A 16,967-nucleotide genomic window follows, 5' to 3' on the forward strand; every position below is an offset into this window, starting at 1 on the left:
TTGAGAGAGAGAATGAGACAGAGTGTGAGTCGGGGAGGGCCAGAGAGAGGGAGACACAGAATTGGAAGCAGGCTCCAGGCTTTGAGCTGTCAGTACAGAGCCTGATGCAGGGCTTGAACTCACGGACCGTGAGATCATGACCTGAGCTGAAGTTGGACGAAAGCTGGACATTTTAAATAATACAACATGGCAATTCTAGTCAGATCCCTCCCAGGGTTTATTATTGCTATTTGTTGTTTGTTTAATGACTTTCCATAAAGTCTGTTTTCTTTTGCCATGTGTTGTCACTGAAGTCTCTGCTTATCTCTGTGGTTATATGTGGAGTCTTCCAGGGAAACATCAGATAGGCCAAATAATGATAGTTCTTTGGGAATGGGGCTTTAAAAGAGCCTGTTCTGCCTCCTCAAGTTTCTGTCAGGATGCTGATTTTTGCCATGATTGTGTGCTGTTGGTTTTCAAGGCTACTGTGGAGCTGGGAGGGGAGATGAGAATGGGCAAGTTATTTAGGTTCAGCCCTCTTTTTTTTTTTTTTTTTTGAATAAGCACTCTGGACTGCTGCACACCTTTTGTTAATTTCCAGAGTTCTGAAGAAATTGATTTTGACCGTTTTTTCATTGGTTTTAAAGGAGCGAATTTTCTGAGATCTTTACCTTGCCAGTTTCTATACTCTTACCGCAGTCTATAACCTTTTAATTGTTTTCCAGTGTGCACACAAAGGAATGTTTAAAGGTACATAATACCATGTCATCTGTTTAATAGTTTTTCCACTCAATATGGTGTTGATTGTCATGTATTCTTATGAAACTTGTAATACATGGTGTTTTTGCCTGTGGGAATACCATGATACATTGTTTCCTTCACTTCTTTTTGGAACTTAGTTTTCACAATTTTTCATTATCATTAACTATTTTGTTGAATGTTCTTTTAGCTAAATGTTAAATATATTCTCAAAATTATAAAGTGTGGAAGTGGAATGTGTTGTCTGGGAACATGAAAATTTAACTTTTTGATTTGCAAGACCAGATTGCTCTTCAGGGAAATGGTTTGAATATATATTCCACCAGTCACGTAGGAGAGTGCTTATTTGCCGGCATCCTCACCCAGTACTGGGTACCATTGTTCATTTCATTTTTGTTCTCCAGTAGGTCTTTTGGCATGATGAAAATGTTTTATATCTATGAAATGTTCTATATCTATATCTAGTATGGTAGCCACTAACCACATAGATTCTGAGCATTTGAAATGTGACTAATCCTAAATGAAGTGTGCTGTATTGCAAAGATTACTACAAAAGAAAAGAATGCAGAACAAGGGATAATATGAAATGAATCATAATCATTTTTATATTGGTTGCGTGTTAAAGTAATGTTGTATATCACTGGTTAAATAAAACATGTAATTAAAGTTAAACTCACCTTTTTGACTCTTACTTCCTTAATGTGTTTGGTGGAATATTTACAATTGCATATGTGATTTACTTTATATTTTTATTAGATAGTGTTGATCTGGACTCTAGACCATTTTTCCTTTAAAGCTATTTAACAGCAGCATGTTCTCACCCTTTTAAAATTTGTCACTTTCTATTTATTCATTGAGGATGGCAGCAAACATTCAGTTTTCCTTTCCTCCCCAAGGTCTGTCATTGTTCTGGGGCATTTTAGTGCTCGTGTGTAAAGCTCATTCAATAATTCAGCTTCAGAGTTTTGGGATTGTGCTTGGGCCATCATTTAAATGGCCCCATGTGGTCATCATCTCAAACTTCTGTTCCACCTCTAAAATCTTCATTGTATAGCCCATTCTAACAATACCTTCACATTCTTTTAGCTCTGTCACTTGTTTCTTACCTTCCATCCTTGACCCTCTTCATTTTTGTCACTTAAGCTATACTTATCAGTTCCCTTGATCCCCTGTACTTTTCTGCATATTTTCTGCAAAATAACAATTCTCAATGATTCCTACAGTTTATTGGCTTATACTTAAGCTGCAGATTGCTACTGGACAAGAAGATGCTATGGCTTCACGGATACATTTACACAGATTTGTGGTCTTTAGCTTTAATCTGTGTATAGAATTGCTTGGCTGTCTCCTATGGAATCCTAGTCTTTCTTGATATTCTTGTGGTTGCTAATTCAAATCTTTATCTCTTAATATTCCCTGGTCCTCCTCTCCTCAGTTAGGATTAAAGCATCATTTTCTTTGGACCTTAGAGAAAATCTCACCCTTTATTCCAGAACATTATCTGTATCCTCACTTACCTTTCTTCAGCCAGTTGTCTACTTAATCTTTTCTTTAAAAAAAAAAAAATTTTTTTAAATGCTTATTTTTGAGGAGAGAGCATGCGCGTGCGAGAGCATGAGCAGCGGAGGGTCAGAGAGAGAGAGAGACACAGAATCCAAAACAGGCTCCGGGCTCTGAGCTGTCAGCACAGAGCCAGACATGGGACTTGAACTTATAGACCTCGAGATCGTGACCCAAGCCAGTGTCAGATGTTCAGCCAACTGAGCCACCTAGGCACCCATACTGGATCTTTTCTATTAACATTTAAACAGGGGCAATTATCTCTCTCTTTTTTCCGTACAACCCTCCCTTGACCCTGTGTTATTCTTCAGGTTCTACCTTCTTGTTCTTCATAGATAACGCATTTAGAAAGAATTGTTTATACTCATTGCCTGTACTTATTCACTGTTGATTTACTTCTAATCTGCATTCTTTGCTTATCTTTCCCCTGCTGGGACAAAGGTCTCTGATAAGTATATTTTTCCATATCTTTATATTGACCACTCCAGGTCTTGTGGTACGGTTGACCACTTCTTGAAGGAGACCTCTACAGTTGATCTCCTTGAACTGCTTCCCTGAACTACTTTTTCCCTCATTCTTTTTTCTCTCATCTTTTCCTAGGTTTGTGTAAGTGGGATGTTAGTGTTGGTTCTGGCCTGCTTCATACTTTGTGTACTGTATTTGGTTTCATACCCATGGCTTTCATACCATTTAAATGTTGGTGGCTTAAATTTTTTTTTTTTTTTTTTTTTTTTTGAGAGAGAGAGAAAATGCAAGCAAGGGCAGAGGGAGAGGGAGACACAGATGTGAAGCAGGCTCCAGGCTCTGAGCTGTCAGTGCAGAGCCTGACGTGGGGCTTGAACTCATGAACTGTGAGATCATGATGTGAGCTGAAGTCGGACGCTTAACTGACTGAGCCACCCAAGGGCCTCTAAATGTTGGTGGCTTAAAATGTTAATATCTGTGTAGCCTAGACATTTCTAGAACTTCTAACTTTTATATATGCAAGCTGCATACTAGACATTTGTATCCCCAAAGTCCAGTTAGCACCTTAAACTCAGATGTTTCCTGCTTTTAGTGATTGGTAACCACTATTAATCCAGTTGTTCAAAACTAAACTTAGAGATCTGAATCTTTATATCCCCCAAGTTAGTTACAGTAAATTCATCTCAATATCTAACCAACATTGTCCAGTAGAAATTAATGCAAGCCATATATGTAGTTTAAGTTTTTCTAGTAGCCACATTTAAAAAGTAAAAAGAAACAGGTGCAATTAGCTTTAGTATATATATTGTATCACCCAATATTGTCTAAGATTTTATTTCAGCATGTAGTCACTGTAAAAATTAGGATATTTTTCCTTGTTTCATACTGTCTTCAAAATCTGGTGTGTATTTTGCACTTAAAGCACATCTCAATTCAGGCTAGCTAAATTTCAAGTTTTTGACAGCCATTTGTAGCTAGTGGCTACCTTAATAGACATTAGAATTGTAGTTTCTATTTCTCTTTGTCTTCTCTGCTTCTTTCTTGGCTTAAGTCCTAATTTTTTCCCTGGGCTACTGCACCAGCTTTTGGGATTGCAGTCATTCTGAGAACTCTGCCAGTTCATCTTCAATATTCTTGTTAGTGGTAATTTTTTAAAATAAGAATGTGATTCTTCATGTGAATTAATGTGATTGTGCATTCTTATGCTTCAAGTCCTTTAATGTTCTCCATAAGCTTTCAAGATGAAGTCTAATCTAAGTTCCTTAGCATGGTTAACAAAATCCTTCATGATCTGGCTTTTGTTCAATTTTCCTCTGCTGTAGCTCCCAGACCTTGAAAATGAGATGTGTTAAATCGTTTGTAGTTCTCATAGAGAACCATGCTCTCCTCTTTGTTTTGAGCCTTTGCAGTTACTCAGGCCTTTGCTTTGAGACCCATATATTCCAGCCCTACCTACAGTTCACATCACACTAAGGACTACTAGTCCTTCAGGATCTATCTGAAGGATGTGACCTCAGAATCGACCAAGCAACCCCCCCCCCAACCTTTTTCATTCTCATAGCCATCCTTCGTGCTTGCCTACATCATAGTATTTTATCACTGTGTTATTAAAATTGCCTTTTTTTTTTTTTAATTTTTCAACATTTATTTATTTTTGGGACAGAGAGAGACAGAGCATGAACGGGGGAGGGGCAGAGAGAGAGGGAGACACAGAATCGGAAACAGGCTCCAGGCTCTGAGCCATCAGCCCAGAGCCTGACGCGGGGCTCGAACTCACAGGCCGCGAGATCGTGACCTGGCTGAAGTCGGACGCCCAACTGACTGTGCCACCCAGGCGCCCCTTAAAATTGCCTTCTAACTTACCTGACCTTAAATTCTTAGTTTCATAAGCAGGGGCCTTGTTTTTATTAACTTTTACATACCTAATTGTTACTACATACATTGTGAGGGTCAGGTGACTGTTGATTGAATGAGAATGTGGTCAGTAATTCTATAAGTAGATATGTAAATTCCAAGTTCAGGGTAAAGAAAAAATTGTTTTAAATTTAAGTTATCTCATTCTTACATGTGTTCATAGAATTGAATATTAAAATATTTTAAGCAGATTAATTAGGAATCCAGAATAGAGAAAATAAAAGTTGGTTTCATCAGGGACATAATTGCTCATCTCACTAAAAAGAGAGGAGCTGGGGGCAGGCAAACTAAGACATGAACCTTTAAAAAATATGGGGAGGGTGGTGCCTGGGTTGCTCAGTTGGTTGAGCATCTGACTTTGGCTCAGGTCATGATCTCATGGTCATGGGTTTGAGCCCCATGTCGGGCTTTTTTGCTGACGGTGGAGAACTTGCTTTGGATTCTCTGTCTCCCTCTGTCTCTACCCCTTCTCTGATTGCATTCTTTCCCTCTCTGTCTCTTAAAAATAAATGAACGTTAAAAAAATTGGGGAGAGGGGACATTAAAGCCAACATTTAGGACATGCCCATGTAATCTTATAACATTTTAGTGTTCTTGTTATATTAAATCTGGAATCTAGATATTTTTATACCAGTTATATTTAAAATATTTAAAACATTTAAATAGTGAAGTTCTTTAATTTTTCCATTGGGTCATGTAAGACTAAGCAAGTGCTGGACAGTTATATCTATGTGTTTAATGTAAGGCTTTTGATAGGAATACTAAGGAGTAGACAAGTGAAATTATTTATCAATATCTTTTCCTTTTGTAGTGTGTAGTTTTTTGTATTTAGAATTGCTTAAACTTTAGAAGAAAGAAACTTTGTTTTTTGTCAGTGTGTAAAACAATATTATACCTGTTTTAAATTCCAAAGGCTACAAATTGAACTTGAAGTTATTTAGAAAGATCAAATGTTTATCTTTGAAATTTAAAGATATAAACTTTGAATCTTTGTAGTCTGATTTTTTTTTTATTGCAGTTATTTAGAGGGAGAAATAGAATTCTGGTGATACGAAGGTAATTTGGGGCTGAATGTCTTATTTTGTAAAGATGAGGAAAGCTGAAGGTTTGTAGCACATCTTAGCAGGGATATGTTTTAATTTTCCTCAAATTCTGATTTTTATAAGGCTTCTTTTCTGCTATAACTCCCCTTGCTCAATTTTATTGTTGTTATGGAAATATACATTTGGCAGTTTTCAAAATAAATTGCTGCTTTTCTCTTTTGGAAAATTTATTAAAACCCATATTAACATTCAGACCTTTAAAAATGATAATGGATTTCAGGTGCCAGGATTTTCGTAACTTTATTCTTTGGAATTGGAACAAATGGCAAGAGAATGTGAAGAATTCTTAAGGGTTCCAATAATCTATCAGTTGGAACCTGTTTGAAAGCATCTTGTTCTTTAAATATAATTGATTTCTAGAAATAAGGTTAAATTAAACACTGAGATTACTGGATATTGTATTTAAGTTGATTTTTCCACAGGCAGTGAAACAATAAGCAATGAATGATTGTGGTTTGATTTTCTTAAATATGAATTTTGATGTAGAGATTTGGCATAGTAAACTGAAAGATTTTTGTAAATATATTCCTTTAGAAAAGATGATTTGATAATTGTTTCTTGTTATATAACTGATGTTTCAAATCAAGTAATACTTTCAAGACCTTATGGTATTTTGGTAGATGCTTGGGTGAGAATATGCTTTTATCTATATTCACATGCTTACAAGTGTCACAGTTATATCACATCTATAAATAATGTTTCTTATCCAGAGATTATGTTTCACACTGGTACTGTGAACATTTTATTTGCCCAGGAAAAGAATCAGTGGGTGGTTAAGGTTTCTGAATTACAGACTGTGGCTGATTTTAGAATTTGGGATAAGGAAAGATTCTTATGAAATGTGAAAAATCTGTTTTAGTCAACCAATGTTATATTATTAGTATATTCCCTAAGTCTTTTTTTTTTTTTTTTGTCTTTGGACACAATTTTTTCCTCAGAAGGAATTTTCCTAAAAGTATATATTTTAGTCATTTAGCTTTTTAAAATGTCTCCCATGTATCCATCCGCACTTTGCTAGGAATATAGAGATGAGAATGACATGGTTTTTTCCCTCTGGGAAAGAATTATAGGGGGACTGATAAGTAATGTGTTTAATTTTAAAATAAAGTATATAATTATTTAAAATGTTATAGTTCTATGCAAAGAATTGTTTACCCTCAACCTACTCACTCTTCTTCCTCACTAAGTTACTGTGATTGCTCCTAACTAAAGTTACCAGTAACCTTATTTTTATGGTTATGTTTTAGTATTTCATTTGACTCTTCAATGGCATTTAATACAGTTGAGTGACCTTGAGCCAGTGCTGGTGTTCTCACTGACTAACTGATCTTTCTCACTCTTTCTCAGCCTGACATCTCAATGTTGGAGTGCTCCAGGACTCTGTCTAGACCCCTTTTTTATCTATAGTTTCTCCTTGAGAATCCAGTCCTCTCCTAACACTGCCTATAAGTTTATAATTCCTTAATCTGTATTTTCAGCACCAACTAACCTTGCAGTTTCTGGACTTAGGTATTTAGCTGCTTCCTGGATATTTCTTCTTGAATATATAGTAGACACATCAGACTTAACATATTCAAAGCTGTTTTTGATTTTGACGATATTGTCCTTCATTGTCCACTCTCTCACTTTCCTTATTGTTCCTATTTTCCCTTAGAGATATCACTCCATTGAGTTATTTAAGCCAAAAACCTAGGAGTTATCTTGGTCTGCTTTTCCTTTAGTCATATCCAGTGCATTAGCAATGCCCTGGCAGTTTTACCTGCAAAATATATTCTGAATCCTTCTTGCCTCTTCTTGTGTCCACACTGTCTAAATTCAGTATACCCTTTCTTTCTTGGACTGGTGGCAGTAGGCTCCTTACTAGTTTTCTTATTTCCACTCCTTCTCTTAGCTGTAAGAGCTATCTTTAAAATACAAATCAGGTCAGGTCATTTGCCTGTGTACAACCCTCCAGTGGCTTCCCACCATGCCTAAAATAACATCCAAATTTCTTACTTTGGCTGGGTCCCACATGGTCTGGCTCTGCCTGCCTCCTGACCTCGTTTTCTATCACTTATCCCCCTAATCCACCACTTCACTTCATTGTAGTTCATGTACCTTCTTTTTGGTCCTGAAAGTACCAAATTCATCTCCACTTTAGGGTCTACCCCTTTACCTAGAACTCTTTTCCCCCTTATCTTAGTTCAATCCCAGTATTGTACTGTCAGCCAAAGACTGTCCTAGGCCTAGTCCCCCTAAGACACACGGGACTCTGTGGTGTTTTTTCTTTGCCTTTTGTCTGGAGCATCCCTTGCATATGCAACCTAAAATACGCTCTCTGAAACTTCTTCTACTCTCCCAGATGGCTTCTTCTTTTTTGATGCCACAATTTATGTAATTTATTTAATCTTTATCTTGATGGAGCTAACATTGTAGTTGGAGGTGGGGTAGGATGGAGATTGCAATAAACAGGATGAGTAAAATGTATATTAGATGGCAAAAAAAGTGCTAAGGAGAGAAACATAAAGCTTGCAGCAAAGTACTGAGGAGAATGGAGTTGTAATTTTAGATAAGGGTGGTCAGGGCACGCCTCTCTGTGAAGTTGACATTTGAATAATCACCATCATCTGTTCCAGGTTGTGATATAACTCATAGATTTGTGTTAATATAGAATATAGAGGTTCAGTTTCCCAGACATTTTGTCTAAGGTTAGTCTACTTTCTTTTCTATGCTTCATTAGTTGCCTTTCAGTTTTCACAGCTCACATTAACTTCATCCTCCCATTTGTTGCTTGCTATCTTTAGCTTCCTTTCCTGTATCCACATGTCTGTATTTCTTCCAGTTCTGAACTTGAATCAATAGAACTTGAAATACAGCACTATATTAAAGATTTTGTCCTAAAACATTTGAATTTATCTGATCTGGGCTGTCTTAATTCAGTGATTGACAAAGCAAAATCGTATGAAAGTTACATTTTTTTTTTCTTCATGGGATTTAAACTTGGTTCTGGGTGTGTGTGTGTGTGTGTGTGTGTGTGTATACATGTACCTTCTTTTTGGTCCTAAAAATACAAAATTCGTCTCCACTTTAGGGTCCCTTTGCCTAGAAATCTTTTCCCCCTTAATTCAATCCCAGTGTTGTACTGTCTGCCAAAAACTGTCCTAGGCCTAGTTCCCCTAAGACCCCCTAACACTCCTGTGGTGTTTTTTCTTTGCCTTTTGTCTGTGTGTGTCTTTGCCTTTTGTGTGTACACACACACACACCTTGCTGAAACTTTATACTTTACAGCTTTTCTACCATTTCTTTTAAAACTTCAGGTGTAGAGCATAGTAATTGGGTTTTATAAAAAGGTAAGAGGTTTTTGTTCCATATTTTGTCAGAACTGCTGAAAATTGATTAAAACTCACTGGGCCTTATATCCCACACACACACAAAATTATTACTTTGACATGTGTGGAGAAAAGTCTGTCCTCACTTTATTTGTAATTTACTTCTACTTTGTTGAGTTCCATGTAAGTAACTTTTATTTTTCCCTCTATTTTTTGCTATGTTCCGATGGATTTGCCATTCCTGTTTGGACTGAATGTGTCATGTACAATTCTTGGAATTCCTCATTTACTGTTCCTCTGTGGATCTGTTCTGTTGGAATCTGGAACACTGGAATGATGGAAATGTGTTCTTTACAAAGTAGCTGTGAGTATATGAGATAATTTATACAGATATGTTTTCAGTCTAAATTAAATTTAACTTACAGTTGAATGAAATAGTCAATGAAGCCTTAAATTTAATACATTATTAAATACACGTAGTAGGCTTTCAAATATTTGATTTTAAAATACTGTACTCTGAACAGTATCCTAATTGGTATATTTAAAATTAGTTTTTCCGTTTAATTGGTTTGGTTATCTTCTCAACATTTGGCTTAAAGATTATATGAATGAAAAAGGGGTATAAGGTGATGGATGGAATATTTTGTTACATCTGTGATGCTAGTGAGGAATGCAGATAGCTATTTGCTAAATCCACCTGTGTTAAATTGCTGCGTTGATCTCATAGGAGTCTTTTTTTTTTTTTTTAATGAGAAATTGTGTCAAAAACGTTTAAGAGAAATATGTACCTCTTAGGAATATTTTGCCATTGTATTTTAATGATGAATAAGACCTACCTCTAGGTAAAATTAACAGGCTACTCATTCAGATGGTCTGAACTATGGACGGTTTTTCTCAGCATTGGGTAAGTTAAAAGTCAGATTAATTTACTACACCAATTTAAAAATAGGTTTCTTTGAATTACTCATGGAGCTATTGTTGACGTCATCAAAGAATCAAAAACATTGCAGAAAACGAATTCTGATTTTCTTTAAAATCTGGATAAATCCAGATGTCCCTGGTGAGGGAGGCAACAGGGTCATCTGAAATGCTGAAGTGGCATAATTGGACCTGGTATAATAGCTTGAAAGATATTGTTTACTGATTGAATTGATCACTAGAGCCTTTAGGAATATGAAAAAAATTGTTTAAACTCAACATTTGATTTTGTTTCATGAGTAAGAAAACAAATTTCAAGGTATTCATACCTGTGGTAATTAGTATGAGCAAAAGGGATCATTGAAAGTGTTCTTAATATAGTATTAAGGGGATGTGAATTTTTTTTATTGTGAAAAACCCTTCGTTATGTTTTTAGTTTATTAGTCAGAATCTTACTGACTTATTGTAAATTGAAATCTTTGCTCTGAGGCAGATTTCATTGGTTTTTATTTTCTTTGGGTTTTTATAATTGACCGCTGTCAAATCAACTCATACTCAATTCATTTTGTCTGTTGCTGCAATTATTTTATTGGCAACACTATAATAAAATCAGTTTGATTTGCCATGAATAATAGTTTGTGTAGTTTTCTAAAATAGGTTATTGAAGGGAATTTGAAATGTGTGACAGAAGAGTTTTGCTGATACATTAATAATTTGGCCCTTTTTGTTTTTCTTAGCAACAGAAGAACCTTGAAGGCTATGTGGGATTTGCAAATCTCCCAAATCAAGTGTACAGAAAATCAGTGAAGAGAGGGTTTGAATTCACACTTATGGTTGTGGGTAAGATATGTTTTTTTTTTTTTTTTTACTAAAATTAGATTTTGATCTGAGTTTTAAGTTATTAATCAACTCTGAATGAATTTAAGAAGACAGTAGCCTAAGTAACTGCAGGAATCGTGGTATATTTTATTATGTGAATACATTTTAAAATTTAACTCTGTGGCATAATAGGATTTATATGTTTTCTTACCTCTTTTTTTAAGGTGGCACAATTTTAGAAACTAAAAGTTGAAAAGTGGTGGGGGTGGTGGAGGAATTAGAACACTGTCAAGAAGTTCTCTTCAGTTGGTAATGCTACAAAAGCAAATAGTGTCTAGTGGTTCCTCATTACTCCAGGATAATTTTATTCTCTGGCTTATATACTGTAGTGGAGTCATATAACATGAGCACTTAGCTTAAACATGTGTGCTCTGAATTTGAAAAAGAAGTTGGGGGACAAGGTAGAGGTTCGTAGTCATGCAAGTGATTACCCTGGAAATTCATTCAAGGAGTATAAACTCTGTAGCGAGTGAAATATGGCTGTCTCTATTCTTTAATTTAGCCTCATTTTTCTTATGTTTTGATCCTATGAACACCATACTCTGCCTGAAGTCCATTTTAAGAGGCTGTCAGGGGTTATTTGACAGTATGTTGGTACCATCATTGTTAAATTTGAAGAAGCAGCATGGTGTATATAAAGATTAATAGTCTTAAAGGACTGTATAATATTTTCACCTCATATAGGCTGACTTTAGAACCTAAATCCTAAGGATGATGAAACTTTGTTGTATTTCTCTATATGTTTTAAGAAGGTGAAAGGCAGGGTAATGGAGTCACTGTCCTTGACAAAGAAAATTGAATTGATGCTGGGTCTTTATGTAGTGTTCATTAATTTTTGCTAATTACACTCAACTCCTGGTATTTTTCTTTGGGTGTTGAATTAGATTAATTGAATTAGCTATGAAATCCTCCTTCACTGAAGAGAAGAATGTTTTCTCAGTTGATCAGAGTATTTTACCTGATGGTACTTTGTGGTTGTTTGGAAATATCTGTGTTGTGTTAGTTTCAATAGTGAAAACTTGGTAACAAAGTTTGCAAACTTGATGTTTGCTAGAGTTGGTTAACTTGCCTGTCTCTGGTTGAGTAGAAGTATAGTATACCCAGTTTGCAAATTGCAGCTGTGAAGCAGAGGTAGTAGATACATGGATAAAATGTATAGAACATACCTTTTCTTTTGTAGAGTAGTTCACATGATCGTTACATGTGAAGAAGTACTCCATCTTACCTTTACATATGTAAAGCTTGTGATCTTACATGACAAACTATTTATAAATAAATATAATATCATTTTTTAATTTGTAAGAGAAGTTCCTACATCTATTAGGAGAATTATAACAATTCAAGCAAAATTTGATATTGAAATTTTAAAGAATAACTTCTTGAATATATACTTAGTGGAATAATATGTGGGGGTCAAGGCCAGATATTTGATTTAAAATCTCTGACATTTTTCCAGATGAAAAAAATTTAAGGCAGCTGAAATGATTTTTAGAGAAACTGTGCAATCTCTGAATATATCTTATTTATTAGTTTTTCTGGTCAGTCCTTTATTGAACTACAGCTTTTGTTTTTTCTCTTCCTTGTTAAGACTTTAACTGAGATTATGGGGCAACTGGGTGGCTTAGTCGGTTGAGCATCCGACTTCGGCTCAGGTCGTGATCTCACAGTTCTTGGGTTCGAGCCCTTCGTCAGGCTCTGTGCCGACAGCTCAGAGCCTGGAACCTGCCTCAGATTCTCTCTCTCTCTCTCTCTCTCTCTCCGCCTCCCTTCCTCCCTCCGTTCCCTGCTTGTGCTGTCTCTGTCTCTCAAAAAATCAGTAAATGTTAAAAAAAATTTTTAACAAAAAAGACTAACTGAGGTTAAAGAAGAATGGGTGTCAGTATCCTTACTCTGTTTTTCCCGCTGTACCTTGAATATTATTGTTTAATTAGCTGTCCCTCTATAGACTTGTTGAGTGGAAGGACTAAATCTTTTCATGTACATAGTTGCAGTGTCTAACACCTTTTAAGTAAGTGTCTAAGAAATGGTTGGTTTTCTGACTTTAGGCCAAATCTAACAGCATTGTTTGCAAGTCACAGAAAGCTAAAGCTAACCTTGCTTTAATATTCTTAACTTAGAGACTACAAACCCTTCCTTATAAGCTAACTCCTGATTTTTGAGACTTAAACTCAGAGTAGTTGTAGCTTTTATAACAATTCTTGGCTGAAGACTTGTACGTTAATACAAACTGAAAATTTGTATTTAAAAGTTGATTTCTTTATGAAACTCTGTCTTGTGTTGGACAACCTTTATCCAGTAACCTTGCCTCATAAACAATATTTATTGAGTCCTAATTTAAGTGATTTTTGTATCAGGGAGGCATAGTGTGTATTCCCATGTGTTAAAAGGAGTTTATAACTTATGTGACAACATAAGCACACATAAAAAGGTAAGTAACATTTCTAGGAAGTATACATGAGTCAGTGGAGTCATACAAAAATTAAGGAACATAGAAGTGTAAGGGTATAGGAAAACTTGTCTCTGGTTGAAGGTTATTACTGCCTTATTTGAGGAAGAGGTATTAAGGCAGGTTTTTAAAGAATAGAATTGAGTGAACAGTCCATTTGGGAAAATAATAGCCAATACCTCCATAACCTATTATGCATCAGGCAGTGTTCTGAGTATGTACCTAACTCACGCAGTCCTTCACAACAACCGAATGAAGTAGGTATTATTGTTATCCCTATTTTAGAGATAGAGAAACTGAGGCATGGAGAGATTAGGTTACTTGCCCATGGTCACATTGGTAAGCACATGGTAAAACAAAACCCTGTCCGGTTTTGGTTCTTACTTCTCAGTCTGCTGTGTTCTTAAGTACTACTACATAGAGGCTCTTTTGGGGGTATTTGATACAGCGCAGAGCTCAGTAGAGTGCATCCAGTATGCCTTAAACTTAGATGATTTTATTTGGATGTTCTGTTTTTCCTAAAAAAAATGAAAGAGACAAAGAAATAAAGGGGTTAGCAGGGAAGGAATGAAGGAGTATTAGAGAACTTAAATGCATATATGTAAGCAGTGTTTTTCTGCCATTCCACTGGAATGAGGTGAGGGTGTGGCCTCGGGTGGGCATGAAGTGGGAGAGGTGAATTTTCTATTTCCCCGGTCGTTTTCAGCTTCCACATCCTTTCATAGTACGAATATCTTACCTTGCTGTATGTTAGTCTAGTGACAATATGGTGCCTTAGTATGTATGCTAGTTACTTTTTATATTTGCAAAGAAATAAGTATCTATTTCAGTGCACAAAGAAAAGCAGGTTGTTAGTTTATATGTAATTGTGCTTAATGGATGATATAGAGGGTTTTCAAGATTAATTTGTACTGTACATTGGCTTTAGGATCTGACCCCTAAGATGTGACTTTATAATAGTCGGAAATTAGGCTGGAAAGGTAGACTAGCCTAGATTTTGAAGACCGTGGCTGTCCACAAGGATAAGTAGATTGGAATCTTTACTTAAAAATTTAGTTTAAAACTCAATGTGAGACCTATCAAATAATGAAGACACTTAGGTCTCTAATTCAGCAAAGTGTCAAACATATTTGGGCTTGGAATTTGAGTATCTTCTGTGTGCTTCTTTTTTTAAGAAATTTATTTTTCTTTAATGTTTATTTTTGAGAGAAAGCTTACAAGCGGGGGATGGGGAGAGGCAGAGAGAGAGGGAGACACAGAATCTGAAGCAGTTTCCAGGCTCTGAGCTGTCAGCACAGAGCTCGACAACGGGGCTCAAACCCATGAACCATGAGATCATGGCCTGAGCCGAAGTTGGACCCTTAACTGATGAGCCACCCAGGCACCCCTCTCTCATGTGCTTCTTAATTAGACTTGACTGTGCTGAGAAATAAAATGTTAATTGTAAAATCCTGATTTTACTAGAATTCTCCAAGGAGGTAGAACTCAGAAAGACTATAGATTGCTTTGTCTTTCCAGAAAGTATTTTTGAAAACAAGTGATATTAAATCTATTATTTTGAATTCTTTTTTAAAATTGAAGTATAATTGACCTACGGTGTTATTAGTTTCAGGTGTACAACAGTTGACAGTTCTATATATTACCAGGATAAATGCGCTTACCATCTGTTACCATACAAAGTTATGACAGTATTATTAACTATATTTCCTATGCTGTATTTTATATTCCTTTGACTTATTTATTTTAAAGCTGGAAGTTTGTACTTTTAATTCTTAGAAGATAAAATACACAGTTCTATCATTTCTATAATCTTGGGCTTTGCACAATTTTTATGGTAGAGATTTTCTTTATTTGTGATTTGCATGATGCATTTGACCTGTACCAAATGTCTTTAGTAGCAGGAATGGCATTTCTTTTTTTTTTTTTTTTCCAGTGGAACAGAACTTCTAACATGCTGCTTTGGCTGTTTTGGGCATTCAAAGTATATTATAATGCGTTTTTTATGTATGACTTATTAGCAAAGATTTAGGAGGTATTTAGTCAGTAATAGGATATACAATGTCTGTCATAGTTGTCATTTTCCCTCTTCTTGTTGATGTTTGAATTGTAATAACATCCAGAGTTATTTGCAGAAACTGAAAGGTGGTATTGACTCATTTTGTTTCTAGGTTATTGGGCATTCGGTAGTTATGTTTAATTCTAAAGTTACGATATGTTGGAGACGTAAACTGCCTTGAGTAATATTTCAAAAATTTCTTCCTAGAGCTCTATTTTTATTTTACTTTTAGTAATAAAAGTAAGTAATGACGATTATACAATGTTGTGAATATAGAACCACTGAATTGTACACTTTAAAATGGTGAAATTTATGGTGTGTGAATTTTACCTCACTTAAGTAATGTAACCAAAGCAGAGGAATTTTAGGGAGAAAAATCAGATAATTTCACATATCCACTATTTTAATTTTTTTATTCATTCTAGGTTTTTCATCTGCGTATTTTAAAAGGTGCTTTTGTAATAAAGTTAATATGTTTCATTCATTGAAATTACGAAATACAGAAAAGCATAATGAAAATATTACCAAAATCTGTTACTCAGTGATAGCTCAAGCATAGAAACATACAGTATTCTTGTTTAGTATATGTGATGTTATGTGACTGTCTTTTAAAATTAGCTGTGAATTGTGATCATCTTTTGAATTTAGATGTCGTAACCTAGCTATGGTTGAGTCCTAGATTTTAATGGCTTGTATAGGTGAGATATACTATAATTTGCCTTGTCCAACATTAAGATAGTTACAGGTAAACATGGTTATAGTTCTGTTCTTACATTTTCAATTAATTCCTTAAAATAAAGCTTTGGAAATTTGAATTGCTAGTTTTTTAAGGGTTTTGATACATAATACCAAATTGCCCTAAAATAGTTTGTGTACCATTTTGCACATTCACCTAGTGTTGCCAACGCCCCTTTCTCTGAGTCCTGCCAACACTGTCAGTGCCTAAAAATTGGTGTCTTATTTTCACCTGTATTTTATTGTTGCTGGTTAACTTATTTTTTAAAAATATTTATCTTTGGTATGGGTTCTTTTGTAAATGGTATGTTCTGGTTTAATTTAAAAAGCTGTACTCATTTACTTCTTTAATAAGATATAGGTATTGCAGGGTATTATTATTATTATTATTATTATTATTATTATTATTATTTTGTTATTAGGTATTGGCATTTTTTGCCAGAATTTTTCTGTGTTGCGCTTTGTATTAGTTTGATTTTATATTGTCCATGCAATCTTTTTTCTTACGGCTTTTGTTCTTGATTTGAGGTTGATTGATTTGATTTGAGGTTGATTGATTTGAGGTTACTGGGGATTTCACTGTATTTTATGTAAGTATATAGACTAAAGGTTTAAGTTTTTATTCTGAAATTTTAAATCCATGAGGGTTATTTATTTTTTTGATGTGAGATAGGACTTTGATGTTTATTTTATTTTCTAAATGGTTAAGTAGTTCTCCCCAGACCATTTATTACAAGCTTGATTTTTAAAAATACATGTGCTTGGTTGGTTCTCTTTCCAATCTTTGGTTTAGTTCATGCTGTAGTTCTTCCTATATAAATACCATATTATTAGAGTTATAAATT

At 35.1% G+C, this 16,967-nt stretch overlaps 1 protein-coding gene across 4 annotated transcripts in view; it reads left to right on the forward strand.

The window, feature by feature from the left end:
• Window positions 1-16,967, forward strand: part of SEPTIN7 (septin 7) — a 118,819-nt gene that overhangs the window by 23,070 nt on the left and 78,782 nt on the right. For 2 of the 4 annotated variants that reach the window (XM_043589248.1, XM_043589249.1), the window contains exon 3: window positions 10,744-10,846. The exons of 1 other annotated variant lie outside the window; for it this stretch is intronic. In XM_043589248.1, the coding sequence (XP_043445183.1) occupies window positions 10,744-10,846 (103 nt within the window). Of the gene's footprint in view, window positions 1-9,447; window positions 9,453-10,743; window positions 10,847-16,967 lie in introns of all 4 variants that reach the window. One more of the 4 variants, XM_043589247.1, reaches the window with a different exon arrangement.

Source organism: Prionailurus bengalensis, chromosome A2, assembly GCF_016509475.1.
Source record: "Prionailurus bengalensis isolate Pbe53 chromosome A2, Fcat_Pben_1.1_paternal_pri, whole genome shotgun sequence".
NCBI classification, from domain to species: Eukaryota; Metazoa; Chordata; class Mammalia; order Carnivora; family Felidae; genus Prionailurus; species Prionailurus bengalensis.